Source organism: Pantherophis guttatus, chromosome 11 (genome assembly GCF_059756535.1).
Source record: "Pantherophis guttatus breed Tessera chromosome 11, ASM5975653v1, whole genome shotgun sequence".
Taxonomy (NCBI): domain Eukaryota; kingdom Metazoa; phylum Chordata; class Lepidosauria; order Squamata; family Colubridae; genus Pantherophis; species Pantherophis guttatus.
Genome location: NC_142073.1, coordinates 3,439,259 through 3,460,065, shown reverse-complemented (window position 1 = coordinate 3,460,065; position 20,807 = coordinate 3,439,259). Strand labels below are relative to the sequence as shown.

General features: G+C 41.0%; 1 protein-coding gene across 1 annotated transcript in view; it reads left to right on the top strand.

Moving 5' to 3' along the window:
• CDH13 (cadherin 13) overlaps positions 1-20,807 on the top strand; it is a 425,229-nt gene that overhangs the window by 190,394 nt on the left and 214,028 nt on the right. Inside the window, exon 4 of the mRNA XM_034426532.3 lies at positions 17,348-17,464. Coding sequence (XP_034282423.1) covers positions 17,348-17,464 — 117 coding nt within the window. The remainder of the gene's footprint in view (positions 1-17,347; positions 17,465-20,807) is intronic.

The window sequence follows — 20,807 nt, the reverse complement described above, 5'->3', positions numbered from 1 at the left end:
GCCTGCAGTGAGAGAGAAACTTTTTGCCGGGGCTGCTGGCACTCCTAGTTAAGGAATTGTTTGAGTTCACGTCTGAAGGTTTGTTGTGTTTGGGGAGCTGGGTCAGAATACTAATATTAGATTATTAGCATCAATCATTGGTTGGACTCTACCACCCTTCCTTTGAACATTAATTGGAAGTGGTATCAAGAGCTTGGATAAAAAAATAGAGTTGTTAAATGCACACAAGCTACAAGTGCAAAATACCATTAACATTTTAGGTAGAAATAGTTTCTAAGGCTGTAAAATATCTCCTGTCTTTGGAAGGAGATTTGCAAGCTGCCAAAACTTGTACGTTCTCCACTCGGAAGTGTGACATTCAGTGACATCACTAGCTAGAATACCTTGTTATTTTTATTTATTTTACTTTGGCCCCAGTGAAATTGCTGTCAGCTCCTGAGTGAGAAAGCTGAGAAAACTTCTAAAGTTTGGCTGTCAATATTAAATCACCGAGAAATATTACTTCAGCTAACTCTTCCGCCGTGCCCATCAATAATAGCTGCTCAGCTTTGTCCTTTGGAGAGTTCAAATTTACAATGAGCTCAAATGTGCTTTTGTGGCCAAATAATGATGGTTGTGTTTTGTGGCAGTGCTGGTTTCCAAAAGAGATTGTCCTAAATCCCAGGGTGACAAAAATCACTTCTCTTCTCCCTTGTCTCCTTCCTTCTTCCTTCTTCCCTTCCCTTCTCTTTCCTTTTCCTTCCTTCCTTCTTCCCTTCCCTTTCCTTTTCCTTCCTTCTTTATTCCCTTCCCTTTTCCTTCCTTCCTTCCTTCCTTCCTTCCTTCCTTCCTTCCTCCCTCCCCTTCCCTTCCTCCCTCATAATTTTTCTCATTGTCTTTCATATTTTCTCTCTTAATCCTCTGTGTCAGCTTCTCTCCTTTCCTCTTCCTCCTTCACTGAAAACTGTCTCAAGCCAGCCATAACTCCTCTAGAAACTTGAGTTGACTGCATTCTGGAAAGTCTGCTCTTACAGCCTTGAACAATGAGGCAGCATAGTTTGAATTCCCTTGAGTGGAACTGAGCTGTCTCCTAAGTAACTTTTGATTAAAACACCTAATCTGGACAACAGAATCAGCTGAGAACATGAAAGTACCTTTCTTTGGAATTCAATATTATATAAAGCCTGAGCTTGCACATTAAGAGCAGAATGCCGGCTGAAGATTTGATTTTGGAGAAAATTTTGGATTATGCGGAAGCCGACAGACTGACTAAAGCATTGAGAGATCAAAAGGACTCCGTATATTTCCAATGTTGGGACAAATGGTATGTTTGGTTGAACAACAGACGCCCAAAAAGTCAAGTATAACCAGGATTATGTTTAATATATGTTAAATCTGACTGAAGCCTACATACCGTAGAAAGTGTAAATATCATGTAAAGTTCCTGTCGCGATCATTTGTTTGACTATTTCTTTTTTTTTGATGTATTGTTTTAAATAAATAAATAAAAAAAAAAGAGCAGAATGCTTTTGAGATTCAAGGAGGGGGAGGGGCAGATAATAATTTTGACCTTGTATGTGATACAAAATTCCTTTCATGGCTATTTAGAGGATGAATCAGACATATTGGATGTTGCAAAATTGCATTACTTCACGATGTATTTGTGATCTTCCTCTAAGCAGGAAGTGTATTTTCCCTCCTCACTTATATACAGACCCAGTTTAAACCTTTATGTAATGAAGAGTCCGTAATAAGCACAAACGGATAGTTCTTGATTAGTGATCACAGCTGCGTTTGTCTGAATTGCAAATACAACAGCTTGAATAGAAGACAACAGAGAATAGCCAGGGGTGGGAGAGGGACAGAGCAGTTAGCAATATAACTTTCTTGCCCTCGTGCCAAAAATAATACAGTTAGATAAATAATAAATAAAGTTAGTTTTACCTTGAAGCTGTTTTTGAACAAGAGTGTTGTAAGGAGAGAAAATTTTTGAACATGAAAAGTTATATTGTATTTGCATAGCAACTGGTTTGAATTTTGAATTGAGATGTGCTAGACCAGGAATTCACTACTTCGGTTAGTTAAAAAAGCCTCTGGAGCCTGGGGAGGGCAAAAACACGCCCCCCCCCCCCGTGGTGCAGGAGGATGACTAGGCCATGCCCACCATGGCCATGCCCATCCAACAACTGGGCAGAGAACCCCTTGCTAAAATTTTTGAAGCCCACCCTTGTGAATGCTCCTCCTAGGATGTAAGTCTCTTTCATGGCTTAGCGAGAGACATTTTCTTTTTATGGTTCTGAACCTCCCCAATTGCTTCCAGTAGAAATACAATGTATGGACCTGATCCCTCTTGTTAGTTCACCTCTGTCACTGCCACAGTGAAACATACTAGGTTGTAACAGCTTACAAGCAAGCTGGCAATCTCAGGCATATCTAGGCATGACTCTGCTCAATGCTGGGTTGGTGTTCTCGCTGAGATGATCGGAATGTTTCTCCTTCTCCTGAAAATACTTAGCAGGGAGTGGCTGATGGAATTCAGGGCAAGGCAGAATCCCATCCTGCTGGCTAGCGACCTACATATAAAGAATAAGAAGGAGCCTTGGTAGTACAGTGGTTTAATGCACCCTGTTATTAACACAGCTGCCTGCAGTTTCTGCAGGTTCGAATCTCACCAGGCTCAAGGTTGACTCAGCCTTCCATCCTTTCTAAGGTAGGTTAAATGAGGACCCAGTTTGTGGGGGCAATAAGCTGACTTTGTATAAATATACAAAAGTATGAAGGCTATTGCTTAACGCATTGTAAGCCGCCCTGAGTCTCCGGAGAAGGGCGGCATATAAATCAAATTTAAAAAAAAAAAGATATATTTCCCAAGATTGTCCTATACACCAGCAATTTAACTTTAGGTTAATTTTTGAGGGGCTCCAACAAAGTTGAAGGAGTCAAACTATTCTCCAAAGCACCTGAAGGTAGGACAAGAAACAAAGGATGGAAACTAACCAAGGGAAGAAGCAACCTAAAACTGAGGAGAAATTCCCTGACAGTGAGAACAACTAACCAGTGGAACAGTTTGTCTTCAGAAGTTGAGGGTGATCCATCACTGGAGGCTTTCAAAAATAGATTGGAAAGCCACTTGTCTGGAATGGTATAGGGCAGCGATCAGCAATCTATGGCTCTTTCATCCCCCTGCTGTGGCTCCCTGTTGCTTAACATATGAGTCAAAACCATCAATGTGTGGTTCCTGCCGGCACGCGATTTATTGAACTTTTCGACCTCCGGTAGGCCAACCATGGATAAATCCAAGAAAAGAAAAGTTTCAGAAGAAAACAATGTTTAATTCAACTACATATGCTAGTCATGTGGCCGCTCAAGAAATAGTCAGGCACAGGAAGGTTTTTGTGGTTCCTCGTGTTTTCTTTTCTGTGGGAAACAGGTCCAAATGGCTCGTTGAGTGTTTAAGGTTACCAACCCTGTGTATAGGATTTCCTGCTCAAGCAGGGGGTTGGACTAGAAGACCTCCAAGGTCCCTTCCAACTCTGTTATTCTAAATTCTAGGTTTATGTGAAAAATTTTCATTTATGTTTCCAGAAATGAGAAGAGAAAGGAAGACAAAGGAACGATGGGCTGAAAAAGGTCAAGTTCAAGGATAAATGATGTGAATTGATTTCCTAGGAAGTTTGTAATCTTAGTTGAAATGATTTTTTTTGTCAGCTTTAGAATATCCTGGGGTGAAGTTGAAGAATTACTGCTGGAGATATAAGACAGGACCCTGTTTCTCCAATGTTTGTATTCTTTCTTTCTAAAATACATCTTTAGAACTCCTTCACACATAGATATGGGTGTGACTATTGCTCCGAATCTGGTCGGGCCAGCATAAAATCAATTATTACTACAGTGTGCAGCAGCTGTCAAAAAAGCCAACACAGTTCTAGGCTGCATAAACAGAGGGATAGAATCAAGATCACGTGAAGTGTTAATATCGCTTTATAAGGCCTTGGTAAGGCCACACTTGGAATATTGCATTCAATTTTGGTTGCCACGATGTAAAAAAGATGTGGAGACTCTAGAAAGAGTGCAGAGAAGAGCAACAAAGATGATTAGGGGACTGGAGGCTAAAACATATGAAGAACAGTTGCTGGAACTAGGTATGTCTAGTTTAATGAAAAGAAGGACCAGGGGAGACATGATAGCAGTGTTCCAGTATCTCAGGGGCTGCCACAAAGAAGAGAGAGTCAAGCTATTCTCCAAAGCACCTGAGGGCAGGACAAAAAGCAATGGGTGGAAACTAATCAAGGAGAGAAGCAACCTAGAACTAAGGAGAAATTTCCTGACAGTGAGAACAATTAATAAATGGAACGACTTGCCTGCAGAAGTTGTGAATGCCCCAACACTGGACATTTTTAAGAAGAGGTTGGATAACCATTTGTCTGAAGTGGTGTAGGGTTTCCTGCCTGGGCAGGGGGTTGGACTAGAAGATCTCCAAGGTCCCTTCCAACTCTGTTATTCTATTCTATACATGGTGTTGAGTTTCTAGGAATTCAACAAACTCTGCAATTATTGGGGTTCCTGGACAATAGTATTTTGTTCTCATTATACCTGAAGAGCTGATAGTGAAACTCAAAACTTTGGGTACCTAATGAGAAAAAAGGATTCATTGGAAAAGATGTTGGGAAAGCAATAAGAGAAGGGGATGGCAGAGAATGAGAAGGTTAGATAGTGTCATCCACACAATGAACATGAACTTGGACAAGCTCCAAGAGACAATGGAGGACAGGAGAGGCTGGCGTGCTGTGGTCCATGGGATCACAAAGAGTTGAACACAACGACTGAAGAACAAGCACAGTTCCTGAAGAGATACCTGCTTACATGCAACTCTCCCTGCAATTATAATCTAAAGGTCTGTGAATTTTAATTATTATCTATTCTGAGAACCAATGTGGGATGAAGAAAAAAATGCATACATCAAGGAGAAATTGTGCTGGGGTGCTGTGAAGAAAGTAACTCTATTCTCATATCTGATCTTTATGGAGAAATAACTACATAAATGTGTTTTTTTTTTTAAAAAAAAAAGTGCAGCCACGGTAGAAGAGAAAAATTCACAGACAGAGAAATCAATTCACACTCAGGCACCTGAATGCTGTTTGAAATATTAAATACAAATTGGAATTTAATGATCAGGAATAGAAGCTTGGTATTCAATGGAAGCAAGAATAGTTCTCTCTCTCTCTCTCTCTCTTTTGGAAAATGATATTGTTACATTGGCTTATTTTTTTTAACCAAAAGAAATAAACTCCTGTAATTTTATCTCTAGTCGCTCTCTCTGTCTGAATCTTGGAGCGAGTTAGGATGGGCTCATTCAGAGTCATTCAAAGAACCGTATAAGTAGCAGAGGGGGCATCTCATTTTAACACTGGCCTTCCCGGCAGATCGGAAAATGGAAAACAGACCTCGGTGCCTTATTTTTCTTCTCCGACAGACCAACTCCTACTCTTCCTAGCGATCAAGAAGCATTCTTCTAAGCAAGAACTCAGATGATTAAGACACAGCAGGTACCAAAGTCATCTTCACGCCATTGCTGTTGTAATAACCGAGAGTTCATTAAATTGTCGTCCCCGATTCTTCTTGAGCAGCGTGGCGAAATGAAAATGTGAGTTGCAGAAAGGAAAAAAAAGGTGATGACTGCATCAATCCTGGATGTTCAGCAAGGGCTTTGTCTGAGTTAAAGCCAGGGCAATTCAAACTGAGGATCCTATGGTTGCGTCATAGGATTGGAACAGAGGACGTCCGTTTGTAAGCTGTGAGTTCCTCGGGAGCAATTCATCCAAAGGTTGGCAATGGCTCCCTTAAATGAGCTTCATAAGTTTCTGCTGTCCTTGATCATCAGAGACAAGGTGAATTTGGATGTATCTGTTAATGTGCAGTGTAGATAGTTAATTGTGATGGTTTTAAGGAGCCTCTATGTGAGTCTCTTTAAATAGAGCCAGTTTGGTGTAGTGCTGAAGGCACCAGGCTAGAACGCAGGAAACCTGGAGTTCAAATCCCACCTTAGCCATGAAAGCCAACTGAGTGATCTTGGGCGAGTCATGCTCCTTCAGTCCAACTCACCTCACAGGGTTATTGTTGTGGGGAAAACAGGAGGAGGAACTTGTATTGGATATGTTCACTACCTTGAGTTATTTGTGAAAATAATAAAAGCGGGGAATGAATGGATGAATGAATGAATGAAGAAATAAGCTGTGATTTATTCCCTCTTCATCTTGAGTGAGCAAGGACAATCTGTTTAGATTGAAGAACGGAAATTCCATTTGTCAAGTTTGGGGAAACTCAACTGTAATTGTTTAATTTTAGCCGACTGGGTGAAGGTATCTTCTATGGTACATCACAATACTCATCAGTTTTCCCTCTTGGTTTAACTTCTATCACATTGCCCTCTCTGGAAGGGGACCTTGTTCATTGTTTTCTCATTTACTTTTCTGCTATGCAAATTTGGGGCACCTCAATACTTTGAAAACAGACAGATTAACAGAGTTGAAATGGACCTTGTAGGTCATCTAGTCCAGCCCAAGCAGGAGACCCTACACCGTTTCTGTCAAATGGCACTCCAATTTCTTTTTGGAAGCCTCCAGTGATGAAGCTCCCACAACTTCTGAAGGCAAGCTGTTCCATTGGTTCATTTCTCTCACTGTCAGAAAATTTCTCCTTATGTCCAGGTTGAATCTCTCCTTGTTCAGTTTCCACCCATTGCTTCTTGTCCTGCCCTCAGGTGCTTTGGAGAATAGGTTGACCCCCTCTTCTTTGTGGCAACCCCTCAGATATTGGAAGATGGCTACTATGTCTCCCCTAGTCCTTCTCTTCACTAGACTAGCCATGCCCAGTTCCTACAACCGTTCTTCATATGTTTTAGCCTCCAGTCCCCTAATCATCTTGGTTGCTCTTCTCTGCACTCTTTCTAGAGTCTCCACATCTTTTTTTATAGTGCGGTGACCAAAACAAAGTATGGTGTATCTCCTTTTCATAATCAGTTGCTCACGTGCTATGAAATGCCACCAGTAAATGGGCCCAGGAGGAACTAATATGTGCAAAGAGGGAGAAAAATGTTTTTAAAAAGCACCATCTTGTCTTTTCATAAGCATAATGAGAAGCTTTTTCCTACACTTTTACTTGGAATCCCCGTGAAATAAGCTAAACATTTTCTTACTGCCCCCCAATAATTGCATTTCGTTGGCGTATTACATGGAACTGTGTGATATAAGGTCGCACCTTAAGTGTTTGACCGTATTTGCAACTTTGTGTACCGAATTGTTAAGCTCTTCACACCAAGCAGTTAATGTCCGTTAAGTAATTGGGAGGAAGAATAAATGCCAAGACCAGACTGTGAAATGGATTAAGGCAGTTGCATTCTTTTTTTTTTTGGGGGGGGGGGGGGTTCTTTGAGGAGATAGAAAGGTGGAGTAAACTGGAAATTTTTTAAAAAAATGAGTGGTAGGGTCTCCGCCTACCTCTTAAGTAAGTGTGTCATGATTATTCTCTGTCAGCAATGAAGAAACAGTTTGACAACAAGCAGAACATCCATTCCTTGGATCTTTCTAGGCATAATGGAGATTTGGGTGAAAGACTTAACTTTCTACTGCTCTCTGAATTATTCTATAATATCATTGTAGACGTCTGGGTTTCGGTGTGACCAAAACCATGCACTAAATAAATAAATCTCTCTAAATTGCGCTTTCATCTTGATAACTCTTCAAGGAAGTTGCTGTGAATTGCTACCATGGAAAACCAAAGCAGGGAGTTGGACTGGAAGACTTTCAAGGTCCCTTCCAACTTTGTTATTCTATTCTATTTTATTCAATGTCACTATCCAACCCTTTTCTTAGGGAAAAGCTAAACCTGTTGAACTGATGAGAGAGCAAATGAAGGCAAAATAAAATGAACCTCTGCTTTTAACAGACAGACATTCAAATATATCCAAACTAATTTTTCACCAAGGAAGCAGAAGGTTGGCCCACTGCTGTGATTTTTAGGGGGAGGATCGTTCTCCTTACTCACTCATCAATCTTGCAAGCTGATCCCACTTTTTAGATCTCACCGTGTTTCCTTTGTTGAGAGAGGGAATTATTTCTGGTTACATACCATCCCTCCAACCCCAGAAGGAATTTGCAAAGGACCCCTGCTGTGTGCCCAAACTTCTCTTCTCATTATGTTTGTTTAAAGTGCCTTCCCCATGTAAGGATGCCAGCAGAGTTTCCATAGATTCATATGGATCATTTTTATTTCAATGCCGACCTCCAGCAAGGGAGAGGTGTGCTTGCTTGCTAGAGCCAATAAAATATCTAAAAGTAATTTTTACACACCGCGCTATGGCTTTAGGGGAACGAGAAATTGTTTTTGTGCTTCGTTCTCATCATAGAATGGAATCCATATTGAATGAGCATCCGAACCAGTATCTATAATGGCATGTCATGGAATATTAGATGGAGACGTACGCTTTCATATTTATTACTTTTAAAGTCACACTTGGAGTAGGGTGTCAGCTGCAATGAAATCTTGGCAGGAAGGGTGAAGTATGACATTGGGCAGGGAAAGGATTGACAACCTGATCATTTGAATTAGTTGGGGGCAATATTGCACATTTAGGATGAGAATAACAGGAAAACAAAAATCAGAAGGGACCTTGGAGGTCTTCTAGTCCAACCTCCTGCTCAAGCAGAAGATCCTATATCAGTGATGGCTAACATTTTTGCTGTCGTGTGCCAAAAGCAGGGGTCGCATGGGGGGGGGTCATGCGCATGTGTGCCCACACCCATAATTCAGTGTGCTCCATCCCCACGCATGTGTGTGGGACCTCCCCGCACTCCCCTCACTTTTTCCAATTCTGTTATTCTGTTCTGTTCTGTTCCATGTAATCTTAATGAATGTTCAATTACTCAAATTGTACTTTTCATCCTGGCCCATAAATGTGCAGGTCTTGGTCTGGAAAAAGTTGTTCAACCTTCTTGAGAAGTTTACTTTCTTTTCTAGACTGCCAACTTTAAAAAAAAAGGTGGGGGGGAGAAATGCATATTTTCGGAATTATTTTCTGCAGATGTATGAAAGCCTGATAGGAAGAGAGTTTACCTGAAACCCATTTGCAATGCAAAACGTCATGGCTGTGGTAGATTTTTCAAGAAAATAACCCATGCCTATCATTTTGGTGAGTGGCACATGAGTGAAAGGAAGGGTGAAACTGATTAGCAAATCATATTTCTTTGCCCGCAACGAGATTCTTGGGAACTAATGAATTCAGGCTGAAGTTATATTCTGTGAAGACATCCCAGACAATGGTGTTATGACTAATAGTATAGAGTGACAAGATATAAATCATCTTCTGTATTGCAAATATGTACTCTTCAAGGAATGTACAGCTTGTCTCCCAGTTGTGAATATTTTTTTAACTAGACAAGAGAATGCATCCATAACACATTGGCTGAAGGGAGGAAAGATCTGGTGGTTTGATTTTTTTTTCCAAACAATGGACAGTCCTAGAGGATATGGAGGCTAAAATATATGAAGAATATTTGCAGGAATTGGGTATGCCTAGTTTAAGGAAAGGAAGGACTATGGGAGACAGCAGTCTTCCAATATCTCAGGGGCTGCCACAAAGAAGAGGGAGTCAAGCTATTCTCCAAAGCACCTGAGGTCAGGACAAGAAGCAATGGATGGAAACTAATCAAGGAGAGAAACAATCTAGAACTAAGGAGAAATCCAGTTAATCAGTGGAACAGCTTGCCACCAGAAGTTGTGGGTGCTCCATCACTGGAGGATATTAAGAAGAGATTGGATAACCATTTGTCTGAAGTGGTATAGAGTCTCCTGCTGTGCTTCCCTGGTTGGTTGGTTGGTTGGTTTATTATAATAAAAAATGACAACGGAGCACAATGAGAATAATACATCAGTATGATAACCAAAAAGATGATTTAGCCCTTTAAGCCTCAGAAAAGCATAGATAAATCATCTAAAATAAACATAGACGCTGATGATTTTTCTCTTGTTGCAAAAATAATAATAAAAAAAAATGACTGCCCTCTGAAGACCCCAGTTGAGAGGTCAGACCAGTTAAATTTCTTTTGGTTAGGCGGTTGCACGCCTGATCACCCAGGATACATTTAATGGTTAGTGTAGCATTGCACAATCATTCTGTTTAATGAGCAGCACGCTATCATCCCAGCCGTAGGCAGAATTTACAGCTGGCTCAAATGAAAATATGCCCAGTAATGTAAATAATGATAGAAGAAATAGCTTGCCCTGTTGGTGGCTAAAAACAACAGCCAATCCAAACGTGATTTTTGCTTTTTTCTGCCAATTGTCCTAGAGAATAATTTATGATTAGAGAGCAAGGAGGAGGAGGAGGAAGGAGTGGTAGTGGAGAAGGAGAAGAGGAGGAGAAGCAGTGGTGAAAGGAGGAGGAGGAAGAGGAGGAGGAGGAAGGAGTGATAGTGCAGAAGGAGAAAGAAGGGGGAGGAGAAGCAGTGGTAAAAAAAGGAGGAGGAGGAGGAGGAAGAAGAAAAAGGAGTGGTAGTCGAGAAGGAAAGAGGAGGAGGAGGGGGGTTCATTAAACCAAGTCCCACATTAAAGGTTTGTGGGGTCCTGGATGCTCTCTGAGCTTGGTTGTTTTCTTGCAGACAGTTTTGTGACCCAACTAGGTAACATCATCAGTGATAGAAGGAAGTGGGGTTTGCAAAGAGGAGGAGGAGGAGGAGGAGGAGGAGGAGGAGGAGGACAATCAAGTAACAAGAACAATCTCAGATAAAGATAAATACGTATATTTAAATGTAGGTCACATTTATTTTGCATCTGCAATGCTATGGGATAGTCATATGGTCTGATCCAAATGGGCAAATGTTCTTGGTTTTAGAGTTAATTACTTTCAGGAGTTGCATTGCTAAATGATGAGTCGATAAGTTTGTGTACCCCTAGCTTCGACCCTTCAGCCTTTAGGAAACTGTAGAAGGAGGAAGCTGGATGTCTTCACCATAACTAACTATATTGTCACTGTAAAACAGCTACAAGGGTATACTTCCTTTTCTTTTTTTCCTGTTGTGGGTTTTTCGCTTCACCTTTAAAGCGCTTTTTAGATATAGTTTTTGAATGGATTTGCATTATAATTATCTTTGCGTTTTGGATTTTTCTTTTTTCTTTCTTTTTTTTTAAGCAATAATAAATAAACCGTATTCGGTTTACTTTGTTCCGATGAAAACTGCTGTCTCTACTGAGAGTTATCAGAAGAAGGGGAGCTGAGAAAAGGAGTGGCTTGTTCCCAGGCAGGTGTCTGTAAGCAAACAGCCCTTTATATAAAAAAAGGAGTAATTGATCTCTGATTTATTTAAGCAGCTGTTCTCCTTCATGAAAGTAACATCCTCTTGAGCTTGGTGTACTGGCGGAGTTTTCAAAACGGGTCGTTCATAAATGCGAGATTGTTTGAATAAAACAAACAAGGATTCGGCAAATATTTGGAAAGCATTAACTATCAACATGCATGGGCTTGGATAACGGCATGGGCTTGCTTGCCGGTTTTGTACAGGTAGTCCTCGACGTACGACCACAATTGAGCCCAACATTTCCGTTGCTAAGTGACACACTTTGTTAAGCCAATTTTGGCCCCATTTACGGCTGTTAAGTGAAGCGCTGAAGTTGACTTAGGAACATGGTTGTTAAGTGAAACTGGCTTCCTCCTTGACTTTGGTCACAAAAGGGGATCACGTGACCCGGGGGACACTGCAACCGTCATAAATAAGAGTTGGTGGCCAAATGTCTCAATCTGGATCACGTGATCATGGGGCTTACGACAACGGTCGTAAGTGTGAAAAATGGTCCCTTGTTTCAGTGCCATTGGAACTTTGAGCAGTCACTAAATGAACCAGGAATCCTGTGCCAAGGTTTACTTAAGAGATGACAAGAAGTAGCAGCACCCGGTCAATTCTACTGAAGCAGGGATAGATCTGGGAAGACGTTCAACGGAACAGGAATCTACGTCTAGATCAGACATATACCCCACACCCCTAGAACCCTTCTGATATATTCCAGCACCCCTTAAAAAATAATTATATGCATATAATTCAATGGTGATATTCAGCCGGCTGAGACCGGTAGTGGCGACCTGCGGGTGGGCCTGCCCCCACTCACCTGCCCCGGCGCTATGCCATCCTATTTAGCCACGTTTTCTAAGCCACGTGCATGCGTGTAAGATGCATGTGCAAGCAAAGATGTAAGTAAGATGCATGCGCACGCAAGCTGCGCACGCTCACATTTTTGGTGCGCGGTGAATCGGTGGTAAAATTATGTGAAACCCACATCTGATATAATTATACTATAATTCTGAAACGTCTAAATTCAAATTTTCGCACCCCCTGGAATATCACCCCCAGTTGGGAAGCCCTGGTCTAGATTATTGCTAAGGAACAAGAACATGATGGATTAATTCAGGCTAGGAGCTGCACTTAATTTAAGGAAGCCTTTTCTTTTTTATCCTGGACAGATATTAATTATATCCCGAGCATCTCTTTGAAGGCAAGAACTTATTGCATTCCAGACAAGATCAATTTCCCCATTAATCTGGCAATGTAGCTGCCACGATTGGACATAACAAATCGCTAAAGAAGCCTTGATCCAACTGCAGTCTTCCCCATCTCTTTATTGATCCTTGTCTAAACAAGAGGTCCATAACCTTGTATAGACCTCACACTTCCCCCCAAAGTATCATTGTATCATTATTATTATTTTAACAGGAAAGAAGGGGGAAATTCTCAAATGAATAGGAAGTAAACTAGGAGCTGCGTTTCAATTTTTTTTTGTTTTGTTTTTTTGTGCAAATGAAAAGAAGTATTTCTGCCCCTAAGAGATGGGTTATATCTAACCTTCCCATTTCTTTCCCTGTGTTCTTGTAACTCCTCATTGTTCCCTATTCTCAAGGATGAATCAGGATTAATATTGGGATCATAAAGCCACGGTAAATGTTCTGTAAATTGAGTACAATAATAGTTTGTTAACAGTGGATTTTGAAATTTTAATCTTGTAATTTATTCTTTCTTTCTTTCTTTCTTTCTTTCTTTCTTTCTTTCTTTCTTTCTTTCTTTCTTTCTTTCTTTCTTCTTTATTGGCCAAGTGTGATTGGACACACAAGGAATTTGTCTTTGGTGCATATGCTCTCAGTGTACATAAAAAGAAAGGATACATTTGTTAAGAATCATAAGGTACAACACTTAATGATAGTCATAAGGTAAATCATACTAGGAAACAATCAATATAAATCATAAGGATACAGCAACAAGTTACCGTCATACAGTCATAAGTGGGAGGAGATGGGTGATAGGAATGATGAGAAGATTAATAGTAATAGTAATGCAGACTTAGTGAATAGTTTGACAGTGTTGAGGGAATTATTTGTTTAGCAGAGTGATGGCGTTTGGGAAAAAACTGTTCTTGTGTCTAGTTGTTCTGGTGTGCAGTGCTCTATAGCGTCATTTTGAGGTTAGAAGTTGAAACAATTTATGTCTAGGATGTGAGGGGTCTGTAAATATTTTCACAGCCCCCTTTTTGACTCGTGCAGTATATAGGTGCTCAAAAAAAAATTTTCTCTCTTTTTGGAGTTTTGGGTTTTTATTATTATTATTTTAATAAAATGAAACATCTGGAAAAAAAAGATTTTTCACTACCTCTCAACTCCCCTTAAACCCTCTAAAAGTCAGCTACACCTCCACCCCCACCCCAAATATTTGAACCGATTCCAGCTTCAGGCTGTTTTTGTGGCATCAGGAAACTGGAGCTATTTCCTTACAATTGCCATTGGGGATTCTGCCAAATTGGAAAGTGAATTTTATTAATTTAAACTATGGGAAAATGTTACTGCTTCATTTCTGCTCTATCAAACCGAGCTGAACTCATATATTACTGGGCATCAAATAGAAATAAACCACTGCTCCCTTGGTCAGCCATAATGGGATACATATGGATCGTCTCACCAAGGATGAGTTTGGTTCTCATGGTGATAGATGGCAGTCCATGCTTTCACTCATTCCCTTGACAACTTGTAATGAAGATTTTGTGGCGAAGAATAATGGTGCTTGTTAGTAGTAGGCAGGCTGGCCATTCATTTAAATTGTAAAAGACATTAGGGTCCCTGGGAGATTTTCCCAGCAGATAGGTGGAGAGATAAACAAGCAGATTGGAGAGGCTATGTCTGATGTTGACAAACCCTCAATAATGGTCAGGATTTTCCCTCCCTCCCCCTCCCTTTTTTTTCAAATTGAATCAGTATATTAGCTTGTAGAATGTGTTCAGGTATAACAGGGTATGGATCAAAAGTCTAACATGTCTAAAAACCAGAGAACTTTTACAAGTTTTAATATTGTAAGCTACCTAGAGTTATCGTGTGGTAAGATGGACGGATAATAATTTTTACAAATGTTAGTTGATAGATGATGATAGATAGATAGATAGATAGATGATAGATAGATAGATGATAGATAGATAGATAGATAGATAGATAGATAGATAGATAGATGGATGATAGATAGATAGATAGATAGATAGATAGATAGATAGATAGATAAATAGATAGATAGATAGATAGATAGATAGATAGATAGATAGAGGATGGGTTGCTGGAGGTTTGCAGGGGTTCAGAAGAACCTCTAGCTAAGATTCTGTGCAGTTCGGAGTCCCCACGTGGCCCATTTTGGATGCAGGTAAGTGCAGGGCGCTCACGGAGGCTTGAGGAGGGCAAAAAACGAGCCTACCGGAAGTTTGGGAAGGCCAGAAATGGGGCCATTTCTGGCCTCCAGAGGCCTCTGGAGCCTGGAGAGGCCATTTTCACCCTCCCGAAGGCTCAAAGAAAACCTCTGGAGCCCGGGGAAGGCAAAAATGCCCCCCCACACACATCATGGTGCAGGAAGCCAACTAGACCATGCCCACTATGGCCACGCCTACCCAGCCCAGAGAACCCCTTGCTAAAAATTTTGAAGCCCACCCCTGAATAGATAGATAGATAGATAGATAGATAGATAGATAGATAGATAGATAGATAGATAGAAAGATAGATAGATAGATGATAAATAGATGATGATGAAGATAGATGATGAAGAAGATTGATAGAGAGATAGTAGATAGTAGATAGAGAGATAGAGAGATAGAGAGATAGATCAGTCCTTGGTGCTCCCAGAGCTTGGTTGTTTTCTTGTAGACATTTCATTACCAAACGAGGTAACATCATAACTGGGTAATGAAGCGACTGCAAAAAAACAACCAAGCTCCGTGTACACCAAGGACCCCACAGTCTACTTACTGTTCCTACTTCTCCCCCTCCCCACAAACCTCACTTCCTTCTAGCACCGATGATGTTATCTAGTTGGGCCATGAAACCTCTTCAAGTAAACCAACTCAGAGAGGTCCAAAGGCCCCTCCTTTCAACCCTGAGCTGTAAATATTCTCCTCTATCATTATTCTGAACATGAAAGTGATAAAACAGAATCATAATCGTACTGTTCTGTTGTTTTATATTTTGTATCGTTTTGAAATGCTGTAAGCTGCAGTGAAGGTTTGTGCAAATTGGTGGGCTTTGAATCTGACAATAAATAAATATATTCAGGGATGTGTGCAGGCTTAAAACCGAAGCCCTGAAAATTTTAAGTGGTAATAGTACGTATTCAGATTGCAACACAAAAAGGCCCTATTAATTAGCACAGTCAGCAGGCCTGATTCCCAAATGGGATCTGTAGTTTAAATTATAGACCTAGTCCTTCTCAATTAATAGTGATAATTAGAGCTAAGACAGCCTCATGCACAAAAAAACCTCTTTTTTCAACTCCTACCATTCTCCCAGCAAGTTATTCAAAAAGACCAAGGTTGTGGGGGGGAGGGGGGAGAGAAATCTACCAATTCAAAGTAAGGTTACATCCAGATTTGGCACGTTAATATTACCAGTTAAACAAACTCATATAACACCACATAATATTGTGATAAAAGACTACAGCGCTTGCATGAATCATTCTCTGACTAAGCCAAAACAAAACATGGTACGGAATTTGCATGTGAACTTAATTTAACAAGAATACTGGGAAAACGTAGGAGTAGCAGATCAGGGCTGCAAAAATCAGACGAAGCAGTCGATGGAAAGGAAAGGAAAGGAAAGGAAAGGAAAGGAAAGGAAAGGAAAGGAAAGGAAAGGAAAGGAAAGGAAAGGAAAGGAAAGGAAAGGAAAGAAGGAAAGGAAAATGGATAGAGAATGAAAGGGAAAATAAAGGAAATAAAGGAAATAAAGGAAAAGAGGAAAGAAGAAGAATGGAAGGGGAAAGGAACAGAGAAAGGGAAAAAAAGGAAAAAAGGAAAGGAAAGGAAAGGAGAAAGGAAAGGAAAGGAAAGGAAAGGAAAGGAAAGGAAGAAGGAGGAAGAAAAAAGAAAGAAAGAAAGAAAGAAAGAAAGAAAGAAAGAAAGAAAGAAAGAAAGAAAGAAAGAAAGAAAGAAAGAAACTCTTTGCATCTGTGTTGGCTGATTGCACATTTTGAATTGCGATGGATGGATTTTGTGATCAGTTACAGCGATGCTACAATCTTATTTAGATAATCCACTCCTGGATTCACTCCCAGGACTCAATTCACAAGACCGGTTGTGTCTTTTCGTTTGCTAGGAAGGGAACAAAGAGCTCTATCAGTCCAAGAACATAGAGGTCAGATCCTTCTAATCCTTCCAAGTCGTGGCAAAGACCCACGGCAGCCCATAACATGGGACATTGACAAATGTCTCTCTTGGTGATAGATAATTTGGGCTCAGCTGGGCTCGTAAGTCGAGGTCTACCTGTATTATGCTTGGACAAATTGTGCAATTGGGTACTGAAAGCTTATTACTTGGTCTTAGGCTCATGGACATTGTGGTGATGTCAGGCCTGGATGCCATCTTTTGCATTGGGCCTTCAGACCTGCCACATTTACTGGGAAACTGGGAGTGGGGGGATTGTGTGGAGCCAGAGTGATATATAGTCATAATAACATTCCTTTCTCAAAGAGTCAAGGACATCTTGCCCCGCACCTGGAAGGCTGGAACTGGGAAGCATCTCCAGTTGGGATGGTGCTTTGATTGGACCATGTGATGAACTTGTGGGAAGGGACTTGAACTTTTCTTTGGGTGGGGAAAACCTGGAAGCTCTCACATTCGGGTTTTCTCAGATGTGCCAATATGACATCTCTAATAAAATGGAACTTTGAGGAAACTCAAGCCTCGGAGATTTATTTCGTTGGGGTGTTACTTGGAACTCAGACAGGTGATTGTTCTCAAGAGTAACAATGAATTGTGGTGTCCTTGCAAGCCATGGTCTAATTTAATTCATTGTTCTATTCCTTCTCAGGAGCGCTTTAAAGCAGAAGATGGTCTTGGAAGCGTACGACAAAGAAGGTCCATTGTTGCTCCTCAAATTTTAATTCCCGAAAATCAGAGACCCCCGTTTCCAAAACTTGTAGGCAAGGTAAGAAGTAAAACTTACTCTGACCTTAAATTTATCAGATTGCTGATAGTTCTTTATATTCTTCTGCTTCTTTGCAAGCTGCCTTTGTTTTCCGTGTTCCTCCTTAAGTATAATCAAAGAGGCGTGTTTCGATATCTAGAAACAGGAGCACTTATAAATTTCTCCTCCTCCCAGTTTCTTTCTCGATTTTGAAGTTTTCTCCAGTAAATGTTCCCTGTGAATTCAATTCATTAGAAATCTCTTTTTCTTTTTCTTTTTTTTCTGGGTATGTTACACCCAATTTGTACATTTGTACATAATGTCTTGCAGTTTTTACGAAAGTGAAATTATATTTAAAATAAGATGCGCTTTTGCACATCTGTTGCTTGTAAGTTAGTAGTTAACATATACTTCAGATGTGAAGTACAGTAGTCCATGACTTACAACAATTCATTTAGTGACCATTCAAAGTTACTGAAAAAGGGACTTATGACCATTTTTTACACTTACGACCATTGCAGCATCCCCATGCTCATGTATTCAAAATTCAGACGCTTGGCAATGGACTCATATTTATGATGGTTGCAATGTCCCAGGGTCATGTGATCCCCTTTTTGTATCCTTCTGACAAGCAAAACACTTCTAACAAGAGAGTTGGAAGGGACCTTTTGGGTCATCTAGTCCAACTCCCTGCTCAAGCAGGAGACCTTACACCAAAGCCAAGTCAACCAGATTCACTTAATAACCGTATGACTAACTTAACAATGGCAGTGAGTTGCTTAAGAACTGTGGCGAGAAAGGTCCTTAAAATGTGGCAAAACTCACTTAACAGCTGTCTCACTTAGCAACAGAAATTTGGGTCTCAACTATGGTCATAAGAATAGAATAGAATAGAATAGAATAGAATAGAATAGAATAGAATAGAATAGAATAGAATAGAATAGAATAGAATAGAAACAGAGTTGGAAGGGATCTTGGAGGTCTTCTAGTCCAACCCCCTGCTTAGGCAGGAAACCTCCAGTGGTGAAATTCAATTTTTTTTACTACCGGTTCTGTGGGCGTGGCTTGGTGGGCGTGGTTTGACTTGGCGGGCGTGGCAGGGGAGGGATACTGCAAAATCCCCATTCTCTCCCCACTTCTGGGAGAAGGTTATTGCAAAATCCCCATTCCCACCCCACTCTGGGGCCAGCCAGAGGTGGTATTTGCCAGTTCTCCTCAACTACTCAAAATTTCCACTACCGGTTCTCCAGAACCTGTCAGAACCTACTGGATTTCACTCCTGCTACACTACTTCAGACAAATGGTTATCCGGTCTCTTCTTTAAAACTTCCAGTGTTGGAGCATTCACAACTTCTGGAGGCAAGTTGTTCCACTGGTTCATTGTTCTCACTGTCAGGAAATTTCTCCTTAGTTCTAGGTTGCTTGGCAACTGACTCATATTTATGATGGTTGCGGTGTCCTGGGGGGTCACGTGATCCCTTTTTGCGACCTTCTCACCAGCAAAGTCAACGAGGAAGCCAAATTCACTGAACAACCATGTTACTAAGTAAGTTCGAGGACTGCCTGTACCTCATGCTGAATCATTGCATTTCCATAATGAGGGGAACAGAGAAACATCTCGAATCCTAGAGTGGAAAATAGCTGTCAGTCTGCATGCATAATACTGAGCTAAGCAGAGCATTCTCTATCTGACAATTTCATCTGCCCCCATTCCTACCAAAAATCCATTTTGATCTGATTGAACGTCTATGCAGCAAAACAACTTTTGCATAGTGTTTTACCAGCATCTAAATGCATATTGATCAAGGCAGCCAAAAAGCAATATTGATATGATTTTTTGCACAAGGAACTGAGTTGTTCTTTGATGTACATTTCTGCCATCTGCGTGAGCCGAGGCTCAGCATTTGCGAATTTTCTGTGCAGAAAGAATGAATGAAGGATGGCATTGTGCTGAAATTATGAAGGTTACCGAATGCGCCTTTATGATGTGTTTGCATTGCAAAAGAGGAACCGAGGATGGGAAAGAGTTAAAGTAAACCCAAGGGGCTTGAATGCCAAGATTAATTTGAAAATAATAATAATAATAATAATAATAATCTTCCAGATCAATTGGGATTCAGAAGAAAGACTGGACAATAAAAGAAACCATGAAAGGGAAGGGAGAAATCGAATCTACTCTCTGTAGTAATAGAGAAGCTTGAAATTTTGTGACTATTGATTCACGAATGGTAGAAGAAAGATCACTTTGATGGCAAGAAATGAGTTTTGACACAAACTCGGTATCGTAATACTCCTTCCTAAATCTGAAACCAAATTCAGCAGGAAAGCCATAGCCTCTCTCTGTAACAGAAATAACAAGAGTTGGAAGGGAATTTGGAGGTCTCCTAGTCCAACCTCAGCTCAGACAGGAGACCCTATACCAGTGATGGCGAACCTTTTTGCTGTCGCGTGCCAAAAGTGGGGGGACCGCGGGGGGGGGGTTGTGTGCATGTGCCCACACCCATAATTCAATGCGCCCCATGCCCCCGTGCATGCACGTGCGATACCCCTGCGCTCCCCCCAGTTTTGGCACATGATGGCACGGTGGGCCTGGTAGGCCTGTTTTTCGCCCTCCCCAGGCTCCAGAGGCTTTCTAGGAGCCTGGCGAGGGTGAAAATGGCCTTCCCCACCCAAATAGCCCGTTTGCTGACTTCCAGTGGGACCTAGAAAGGCTCTGGAGCCTGGGGAGAGTGAAAAATGGGCCTCCACCCCCCTGGAGGCCTTCTGGAGGCCGGAAACAGCCTGTTCCCTGACTTCCGGTGAGCCCGGAAGGCTAGAAAATCAGCTACGTCACGGCCGTATACTATTTCAGACAAATAGTTGTCCAATCTCTTCTAAAAAAACTTCCAGTGATGAAGCCCCCACAACGTCTGGAGGCAAGCCTTTCCACTAATTCATTGTTGATTAATCACCTTGAGAATGCTGCAACAATCATAAGTGTGAACAATGATCACAAGTTCCTTTTTTTTCCCCAGTGCCATAGTACAACTTTGAATGGTCACTAAATGAATGAACGCAAGGGCTACCTGTATTATAAATCCTTTGTTTTCTCCTTGAATCAGGGGTGGTGGATCTTGGCAACTTTAAACCTTGTGTCTTAAAGTGACTGCTGTAACTTCGAACGTTCGCTAAGTGAAAGATCGTAAGTTAAGGACTACCTGTAGCTAAGTGATCCTAAGTCCGTTTTTTTAATGCCGTAGTAACTTTGAACGTTCATTAAATACATGGTTATAAGTCAGGGACTACCTTGCATTACAAATTCCTTGTTTCCCCACTGATATCCAGGTTTGGCAAGCTTGTTTTCTTAAAGTGACTGTTGTAACTT